The sequence below is a fragment of the Pygocentrus nattereri genome, chromosome 23, assembly GCF_015220715.1.
Source record: "Pygocentrus nattereri isolate fPygNat1 chromosome 23, fPygNat1.pri, whole genome shotgun sequence".
NCBI lineage: Eukaryota > Metazoa > Chordata > Actinopteri > Characiformes > Serrasalmidae > Pygocentrus > Pygocentrus nattereri.
Window position 1 is genome coordinate 15,939,889 of NC_051233.1, and position 10,027 is coordinate 15,949,915.

The following is a 10,027-nucleotide window of genomic DNA, read 5'->3' on the forward strand; positions in this document are numbered from 1 at the left end:
ACCTTATATACATTAAGGGGGAGTAAGGAGGAGGAAAAGAAGTTTGAGGAGGGATAAGGAGGGGTTGTAGAAGGAGAATATGAGTAGAGATGTAAGGGGTAGAGATGGGGAGGGGGTGATTGTTATCACCTTAAGGTCATGAGACAAAGGGTCATTTCAATATGAACAAAAGTGATCAGGCAAGGTGAAAGTGCGACCAGTTTCACCTTTCTGCCATTTGCTTAAACTTTACAATGAACATGGTTTAGACCTTTTCTCTCACTATACTTTTCTCTCACTATACGGTACTGTTTTACCAGTACTTACACCTGCTTATATTGTAAATATTTAGCAGCTCCTAAGCTCAACATAAAACAAGTTTTTTGTGCTGCAACCTGTTTTGATTTTGTAACACCCAAACCTGAATCTAGTAAACTATAACTAGCCTACTGAAGTGCAGTTGGGGCAAATAGGCAGGGCATGGCAAGTCCATTATGTGGCAACATTCCTAAAATATTACGATCATCATTACTTTAATTACTTTGGTGTTGGCATAGAATAAGATGCAGAAAATGGTGTGCTTTAAAGACAAATTGAACAGGCAGTAAGGGAGAATTGCCACTCAGTGCTGCTGAAATGGCCAAGATACCAGGCAGATCTTCTAGATCTAGGCACCAACTACCCAACAACCCAGCACAAAATGATGCAAATAGACTAATAACAACAACTTATTTACACATTAATATGTATCCTTCTGCAAATGCAGTGCTTTCTAAAACATAAATCTTAAAAACATACCACTTGATAAAGCACTTATAGCAACTTTGCTTCCATGTCATCATTCAAATAAATAGCCTAACTTCTTTATTCAGGTTACGGTCATCTGTAAAAGTTTGGGCACCCCTATTTAAATGACATTTTTGTTGATTTTCTTTGTGAAATTGTACATTTTATTGAACAATTAATTTAAAAACTCAAATACATAGAAGTTGTCCACAAAAAGACTTAAGCTGATTCTGAAGAGAATGTATTAATATATTGTCACCTAGAAAATGAATAAAACATGTGAGTGCACTTGAAAGCAGGAATAGGATATGTTCACCAAAAATAAGATAAAAAGTGAGGTTTCAATCCCTGCAAGTATGTACAGTATCTGCAACAAGGTTTATACCACAAACTAGCTATAGAAAGGTATTTTCCTTCTGCTGTAGGACAATCATACACCAGACCTGAAGAAATTATCATCTTTTCTCATTTTTGTTACTGTTCTATCTGTAAGAAAAACGTCCTGAACATGTAAAATATTCTGTTTTACAAAATTTAATATATTTTCCACACAACCCTAAAATGAAAATGCCAAAATAACATTTGGAGTGATGCTACCAAACAGAATGTGTCATACTGCAATAAAATGAGGCAAGAGATGACAATATATAGCGTTACATATAGCTGACACATCAGACCACTGAGGCTCTGATTCTCTCTCTGCTCTCTCACAGACCATTTGTGTCTTGCTTTTGTAGTGAGCTCCATGCTCTTATGTTCATATAAGGAATTCTGGGTGTAAAAGGAAATTCTCTATGAGAAAAATTAGTTTCTGAAAATTGCCTCTTTCATATCCTGTGATAATCAAAAATGTTCCCAGGTTGATGTGTTTTGTCATATGAATATTCTTCTCTCAAATATCACTGGATCCTCTGAATTATGAGGTCGCTAAAGATTTGAAATATGAACGCTGCTACATATAAGCAAATGCTGCTGCGCAATGAACTGCCAGCCTCCTTAAAAACCATGCAAACCAGCATGCTTTGTTTGTGTGGTAGCATATTTCCATGTACAGATGAAAAATGTCAGAAGAAAAGACTCAGGTTTCCCTGCAGTTCTGTTTGTCATCTGATACTCACTGAAACATGATAGATGTGTTTCAGTGAGTATTAGATAAAGGTAGCACAAGAGCACTATCGTCCCCCTTTCTTTTGTGCAGCTCAGTGACATCAAATCGATACACAGTAGCTTTAACTTCCATGTAACAATTTTATTACTAAGACTTTTTAACAACCTCATAATTCAGAGGATCTGTTGATATTGGGGAGAAAAATGTATACAGGACAAAATGAGGTCTAAACATTTTTCTTTATTGCAGAGTGCAATAGAGGTGACTTTTCAAAAAACCCATTTTGTTCTGGCAATAGAGAAATCAAGCTTAGACTTAATAGCAGTGATGGACAGTAACTAAGTAAATGTAATTATTACACTAGTAGTTTTTTTGTGTATCTGTACTTTACTTAAGTATTTCCATTTTGGGCAACTTTTTACTTTCTCTCCATTACATTTCAAAGTCAAATATCTTACTTTTTCCTCCAGTACATTTTGTGAAATCTGTCATTCCTTTTGGTTTTTGTGTGTATAAAAACACACCTAACTAAGAATACCTAAGAAGTAGGTCATACCAGTGACTTCAACTAAAAGCTTCATATGAAATCATGAGCAAAATGGAACATTTCTGATAATTGAGAAGACACCATGTGCTTTTCTCCATAGATCTTCAGAAAATAGGTAAAAGGAAATCAAGTGGTGTCATCAGTATGATTTTTATTTCAAAATAAAAGATTTTTGTTACACAATAACACCAGTGACATGACTCCTAGGGACCACACATTTCATTATGTATTGTACAATATTTATTTTGTATTTGTTTTATGTATATTTAAAGAAAACTATTGTAATCATATATTTCATAGTCATGTATAGATTATTGCAGTTACAAATGCAGAAAAACATATTTTTACCTCATAACACATGACTGTGAGAACAAGCACTTCTGTGGTGCTTGGAATTGTATATAATTGATTTAATAACCATTATTGCTAAATTGATGGCTCAAGAAAGTTTAATAAATTAAAGTGTAATATATCTGTAAACATTATTGATACAATAACGGACATTTCTACAGAATGACCCAGATTCATATTTATGGTTTTATACCTGCAGTGGACGTATAGCCCACATCTGGTTTCTATTAAGATAGCCTCAGTTCGATGTATGGCTCCTCTCAAGCCATATTAGATATTTAACATACATTTTCTCCAGAATGGCCCTGGTCGCCTAACCCCATATATGGCATTGTTATCATTCAGGGGGCCCCTTTCCTGTCCAGATGCCTCCTGCATCAGCTCGACTGAAACCCTGTGGTTCTACAGAATAAACTCAACCAGGATCTACACAGTATAATAACCAATATAATAGAAATTAATGTTACGACTATAGAATTAATAAGATCAAATTCACCACACATGTCATATGACTTGTTTATTTTAGTTTAAAAGCCCAGGCCTTAGCTTAACCAGATTGCAAGGTATTGCTTCTGCTGTAGAGTTACTGAATCAAATCAAATCAAATCAAATTTATTTGTATAGCGCTTTTTACAACGGATGTTGTCACAAAGCAGCTTTACAGAATTTCAGAAAAGAAAAAGTTTCAAGAGAACTGTAAGAATGCAAAACACCCCCAGTGGGCAAGCCAGGGGCAACAGTGGCAAGGAAAAACTCCCTCAGAACTGAGGAAGAAACCTTGGGAGGAACCAGGCTCACCAGGGGGTACCCATCCTCCTCTGGTCAAACTACCTACAAGTGATTATATTACTAATATTAACAGCAGTAATATTGGTATTAGGAATAACTAGGAGTCTATGAGAACATCAGCGTAGGGTGGGCAGCTCATCCAAGGTAGGTGGTTGGGGCGTGGTCAGCTGGTCTGAAGTGGGTAGCAGGAGGGCTCGGCAGTCAGTCGTCCTTCAGTGTCCAGCCGGACATATGGGTGATTGTATACTCGGAAAGAAAGCAGGTAAATGGAATTAGTTTTGTTCTATCCGTTTGTACATAAACAGGGAATGTGAACATTTCCAGAGTGTGACTAACGATTCTGGCAGATCTGACTATGACAGCTTAACTAAAAGGAGAGAACCAGAAGGACACACAGACACGGCAGCACTCTGAAACAGAGTCCACAAACTTGAGTGACCGCGTGCGAGCAGCGGGACGACAGCACCAGCGTCTCAGTTTACTATTATTCCCTGTGTCCATGGACCCTTGGATCTGCTGCATTTATCTAAGGGGGAACATTAGCTACCAAAAGCTAAACTGAACAAGTGAGTTTTCAGCCTAGTCTTAAAGATTGAGACTGTGTCTGAGTCCCGAACAGTTTCTGGAAGGTCATTCCAGAGTTTGGGGGCTTTATAAGAAAAAGCTCTTCCCCCAGCTTTCTGGGGACTAGTAATAAGCCAGCGCTCTGGGATCTGAGTGGTCGTGATGGCTCATAATGAGAATTAAGTTCTTGCAGGTATTCAGGAGCAAGACCATGTAGGGCTTTATAATTCAATAAAAGGATTTTATAATCAATACGGAATTTAATAGGTAGCCAATGAAGTGATGATAGCACTGGACTAATATGCTCAAATTTTCTAGTTTTAGTGAGGACCCTGGCTGCGGCGTTTTGGACTAGTTGGAGTTTGTTTAAATTCCTGCTCGTGCATCCTGACAGTAGCGCATTACAGTAGTCTAGCCTAGAAGTAATAAAGGCATGTACTAGTGTTTCCGCATCACGCAGGGAGAGGGCATTTCTGATCTTTGCAATGTTGCAAAGATGTAGAAAAGCTGTCCTAGTGATGCTGCCTGTGTGCTGATCGAATGATAAATCTGAATCTATTATAACGCCAAGATTTTTTGCTGCTAAGCCAGGTGTGGCTGGAAAGTCGGCGAGATTTAAGATTAAATCTGGTGATTTACTTCTTGCTAATTTTGGACCCAGAAGGAGAACCTCTGTTTTGTTACTATTTAATAGGAGGAAGTTGCGTGACATCCAGCCTTTCACGTCTTTTACACAGTCCTCCATTTTCTTTAACCTGTATTGGTCATCAGGTCTGGCTGATATGTACAGTTGAGTATCGTCTGCATAACAATGAAAGTTTACGCCATGGTTACTTATAACTGTGCCTAACGGTAACATGTATAGTGTAAATAGTAATGGTCCTAATATAGACCCCTGCGGAATTCCAAATCTCACTTTTGAATAATTGGAAGATAAATTGTTTACCCTAACAAACTGATAACGCTCTGATAGGTAAGATCTGAACCATGATAGGGCCGTCCCTGTGACTCCAATCATGTTTTCTAACCTTTCTAGGAGAATATTGTGGTCTATTGTATCAAAAGCCGCGCTGAGGTCAAGTAGCACTAAGAGAGATATGTAGCCTTGATCAGAGGCAAGAAGAAGATCATTAGTTATCTTAACTAGAGCCGTCTCAGTGCTGTGGTGTGGCCTGAATCCCGACTGAAATTTTTCATATATATGGTTCTTATGTAGATATGAACTAAGTTGTTGGGCCACAGCTTTTTCTAAGATCTTAGATATAAACGGTAAGTTAGAAACAGGCCTGTAATTAGACAAAACGGTGACATCAAGATTTGGTTTCTTGATCAGAGGTTTGATAACTGCTAGTTTAAAAGCTTTGGGAACATGGCCCAGACTAAGGGACGAGTTTACAATAGTTGAGATAGGGTTTATAATAACTGGCAGTACTTTTTTGAGTAATTTTGATGGAATTGTATCGAGTGTGCAGGTTGTGCAATTTGCAGAAGAGATAATCTTCTCTAGCTCTAGCTGTGGGAGGGGGTAAAAGGTTTCCAGACTCTTTTCTACAGCTGTGTTTTGTTCTATATCATCCAAGTCAGAAGACAGCCAAGCTGGATTTGAATTTGAATTTGATACTGTGGGTTGCATTTGTTGTCTAATATTATCAATTTTATTATTAAAGAAGTCCATAAAAACTTCACTGGTGAGAGTTGCTGGGATTTCTGGTTCATTACCTGCCTGATTTTGTGTGATTTGGGAAATCACATTAAACAGAACTCTAGGATTATACTTATTATTCTCGATCAGCGAGGCCAGATATGCTGAGCGAGTTTCTGTGAGAGCATTTCTGTACTCTATAAGGCTGTCCTTCCAGGCAGTGTGGAACACTTCTAGTTTGGTATGATGCCATTTCCGCTCTAATTTCCGAGCTGTTTGTTTTAAGGTCCGGGTTTTATCGTTGTACCACGGGGTGAGCTTTTTCTGCCTTATTCTTTTTATTTTAAGTGGGGCCACATTTTCTAAAGTGGATCGTAAGGTATTTTCTAAATAATCGGTTAGTAAATCTAGTTCCATTGGATCTGATGGAGTGGAGACTGGGGTTGATAACTCTGGGAGATTTTCTATAAATTGTAGGGCGGTAGAAGGTTTTATTGAGCGCTTTGTTGAATAACGAGGGGATGTGTATATATTATGGCTAAATCGTAGCTCATATGAAATTAAGTAATGGTCGGAGATCGCTGTGGTTTGCGGTAGGATATTAAGCTTGTCTATGTTAAGACCTACTGTCAAAACTAAATCTAACGTATGACTACAGTAGTGTGTAGGCCCTGTTACATTTTGGGTAAAACCAACAGAGTCTAGGATTGAGGTAAATGCCCTTTTTAATGGGTCGTCTACCTTCTCAAAGTGAATATTAAAATCTCCTACAATTATTACTTTATCGTTGCACACAGCCAGGTTTGCAGCGAAGTCACTAAATTCTTTTATAAATTCAGAGTATGGCCCTGGTGGTCTGTAAATGTTAAATAATGAGAACGCCTTCTTTTTTGTGACCGGATTTGTGACGTGAATAGAGAGGACCTCAAAGGAAGTAAAAGTGTCGCATTGTTTCTCACTAATATCGAGAGTATTTTGGTATATTACACAGACTACACCTCCCTTGCCTGATAGTCTTGGCCTTTGTGCATAATTATAGTCTACAGGCGTGGCTTCATTTAAAGCTAAATATTCATCTGGTCTAATACACGTTTCAGTAAGACAAAAAAAGTCAAATTTATGATCGCTTATAATTTCATTTATGACGACTGCTTTAGAGTTTAATGATCTTATATTAAGTAGTCCAAGTTTTAGATCTAAGGTGTTAGTGCTATCATCAGAACATGGATATATGTTGATAAGGTTATTTAAGCGAACTGATTGAGTTTTTCTGTGATTAAATTTAGTTTTAATTCGGGGAAAAGACACAGTCTCAATAAGGTTAATCTTGGGTGATGCCTCAAGGCGGATCGCAGACGGTCGGTTTAGCCTGTCTGTCTGCGGCCTGGTCCCGGCTCTGGATTGTCAGCAGCGGTTTACACTACTCTGCCGACTAACTAAAAGACTATGTGCTATGCTGCACGAAAGTAAGGCAGCACCCTCCCGCGTGGGGTGGACACCATCCCTACCTATAAGACCAGGCTTGCCCTCAAATCGTAACCAATTGTCTATAAAGCCCACTTGATTTTCGGAACACCACTTGGACATCCAGCAGTTTAACGCCGCAAGCCTGCTGTAGGCCTCAGCGCCGCGCCGCATTGGGATGGGGCCAGAGCAGATCACGGCATCGGACATCGTCTGGGCCTGTTTAATCACCTCTCTAATATTAGCCTTAGTTATCTCTGACTGCCGCAGACGAATATCGTTGGCCCCTACATGAAAAACTATCCTCGAATATCTCTTATCAGCTAATCTAAGGTTGCCACTAATGTCCGGCGCTCTGGCTCCCCATAAACATTTAACTGTAACCGCTGGCGCCCCTAACAGAGTAGCTAACTTCATGTGTCGAACAATCGAGTCTCCTATGACCAGAGTGCTTTTAACAGGCTCCACAGTGGGTGCTTCACTGAGCGGGGCAAACCTGTTTGACACGTGAATGGGAGGAGCGTGGTGTTCCGGTGGGCTAGCTTTGGCCTCAGCGTTAGCATTAGCCTTAGCTTTCCGGCTAGGCCGCCGAGTCGTCACCCATTCGCCCCGCTGTGAGGGCTCTGACGCCGGAGTCGAGGGGGTGCTAACTCTCCCTAGGGTACCGGGGGCTGCTAACGCTGCCTCTGGCTGCCTATCCCTTAATAATCCCCGGATACGCACTTCTAACTGGTCGACCTTCTCCACCAAACAGCTAACTAGCTGGCACTTAGTACAAACGCTATCGCTATCACTAGAGGCAGAGAAGGGCGTTAAGCTAAACATGCCACACTGAACACTTCTCCTGCATTTTTGTGAATGCCTTTTTTGTGTTTGGACTGGATTTCTGGTTTTTCCCTTTTGTGTTTGCTCTCTGGTTTTGGCTGCGTATTTGTACCTTTCTGCTGTTTTGGTTCTGACCAAACAAACAAAACTGGTGTCTGACAAAACTGGTGTCTGTTTCCTGACCATGATTCTTGCTAAACCTTTTGCTACTAAAGCCTCATCTTTTGGTTTCTACCACCATGGTGCTTGCCTGTCCCTTTCTGTCATGTTAAACTATTATAGTTTTTTATTATAATTTTATTATTATAACTTTTTTTTACAGGGCCTATTTTTTTGCAATATGTATTTGTCCCTTAGAAAACAATAAAAGTGATCTTTCTGTTCTAACATTCCCACTTCAGCTATGAAAAGGGCTTGTTCATGAGCTGATTAGTTGGTCCAGGTATATTGGGACTAAAACGAAACACTAATAGGTGCCTTTTGCACCTTTCAAGTGGTTGCAGTTTTATCAGAAAAAAATTAGTTTCCTACCAGGAAACACAACACACTTTAAAGTTAGATGTTAAAGTGGGGAACATTGAAAAAATGTATAATAAAGCACAAATTGGCCTAAATTTGACATCAATGACAGGGCCATAACTAGGACATTATGGGCCCCCATAACACACTTATTTACATACTTAGAGCTAGCAAAAAACTACAATTTATTTGCTTATTTAGTAGCTATTGTCATGTCGTAAACAGGTTGATGCTCTCAAGGCATGCCATTCCACCCTCTTGCATACGCACACACATTGTCTAAGCTGCTTAGCTCCTTCTGGGTCGCTTGGATCTTGCATTTAATGCTAATGCTAATAGTGTCATTAGTCCTGCCCCCATTAATGTGTCATATTTCTATCAAAATCATTCTAAAGTAATCAGCACTGTACAAAAATTGTCACAATTGGCCCCTCCTAGTCCTGTCCATGTGCTCCTGTTGTGTTTTAGTCTTCCATGTGCGTCTGTTTACATGTCCATGTGCTTCTTTTTTTAGTTTCATTGCTAGTCTGGCCCCCTTGTTTTCTGACTCCACCCCTGATTGTTTCCACCTTTTTTCCCGCCTGTCCCTCATTGTCCCTGTTTGTATTTAAGCCCTGTGTTTTCCTGAGTTTTGTTGGTCTTTGTTTGTATGTATGAATTGTGTTTGTTTTGTTTGGTGTTTGATCTTCCAGCCCTGTTGTTGATTTTTATTGTCATTATGTCTGTCCCTCCTGCTCTTTGTGTTGGCTCTCTGACTATGGACCGTCTCGACAGTGATTTTGGAGTTGCCTGTAATAAATCTTGCTTTTCTCAGCACTTCGTCCACTTCGTCATCGCTCCATGTTACAAATAATTGGTAATTGTGAAGTATATATAGTTTTAAATAAAAAAATGAACCCATATTTATATTTTATATTTATTGAAAAACACTAGTTAAACAGGCCGAAGGTAATAGATGCCAGATAACTATTATTGTTTTGTTAATCTCCTAGATAAACCACATGAACACATCAGACAAAACTACCAACTGCAATTGAAAGCAGCAATATATCAAAATGCGCACAAACATTCAGATTTCCCTTCTAATGAGTGATTCCAGTTACTTTAAGGTACACTCACTGCTTATACAGGCATTCAGTTGCACACACACAACTTGTATAATCTCCATAGAAAAGCATTGGCAAGAGAACAGAATGCTTTGGAGGAGTCATACTTGAGCCATGTCTAGTGTCACCATGTCTAGTGCCATGCATCAAACAGATGGTTTTAAGCCCCTCAGCACTGAATACCTTTGGGGTAAGGTTGGAGAGGCTTTTTTGATGCAGAGCTAATCATCTAGACAGCATACATCATCCAGTGTTATTTGAAAAATCAAATACAGAAAAAACAGCATGTTTTGTGGGCACATGTTACAAAATGTAAAACTTCACAAATAGCTTATAGAAACAGTGAA

The 10,027-nt window shown here is 39.2% G+C and overlaps 1 protein-coding gene across 1 annotated transcript; it reads right to left on the minus strand.

The window, feature by feature from the left end:
* Positions 1–12: 12 nt before the first annotated feature.
* LOC119262281 lies at positions 13–8,055 on the minus strand. Its single transcript, XM_037533688.1, has 2 exons — positions 7,219–8,055; positions 13–129 (listed from the first exon to the last, which is right to left on the minus strand). Exons 1-2 carry the CDS (start codon positions 8,053–8,055, stop codon positions 13–15), a joined length of 954 nt encoding a protein of 317 aa, XP_037389585.1.
* Between the last annotated feature and the right edge of the window lie 1,972 nt (positions 8,056–10,027).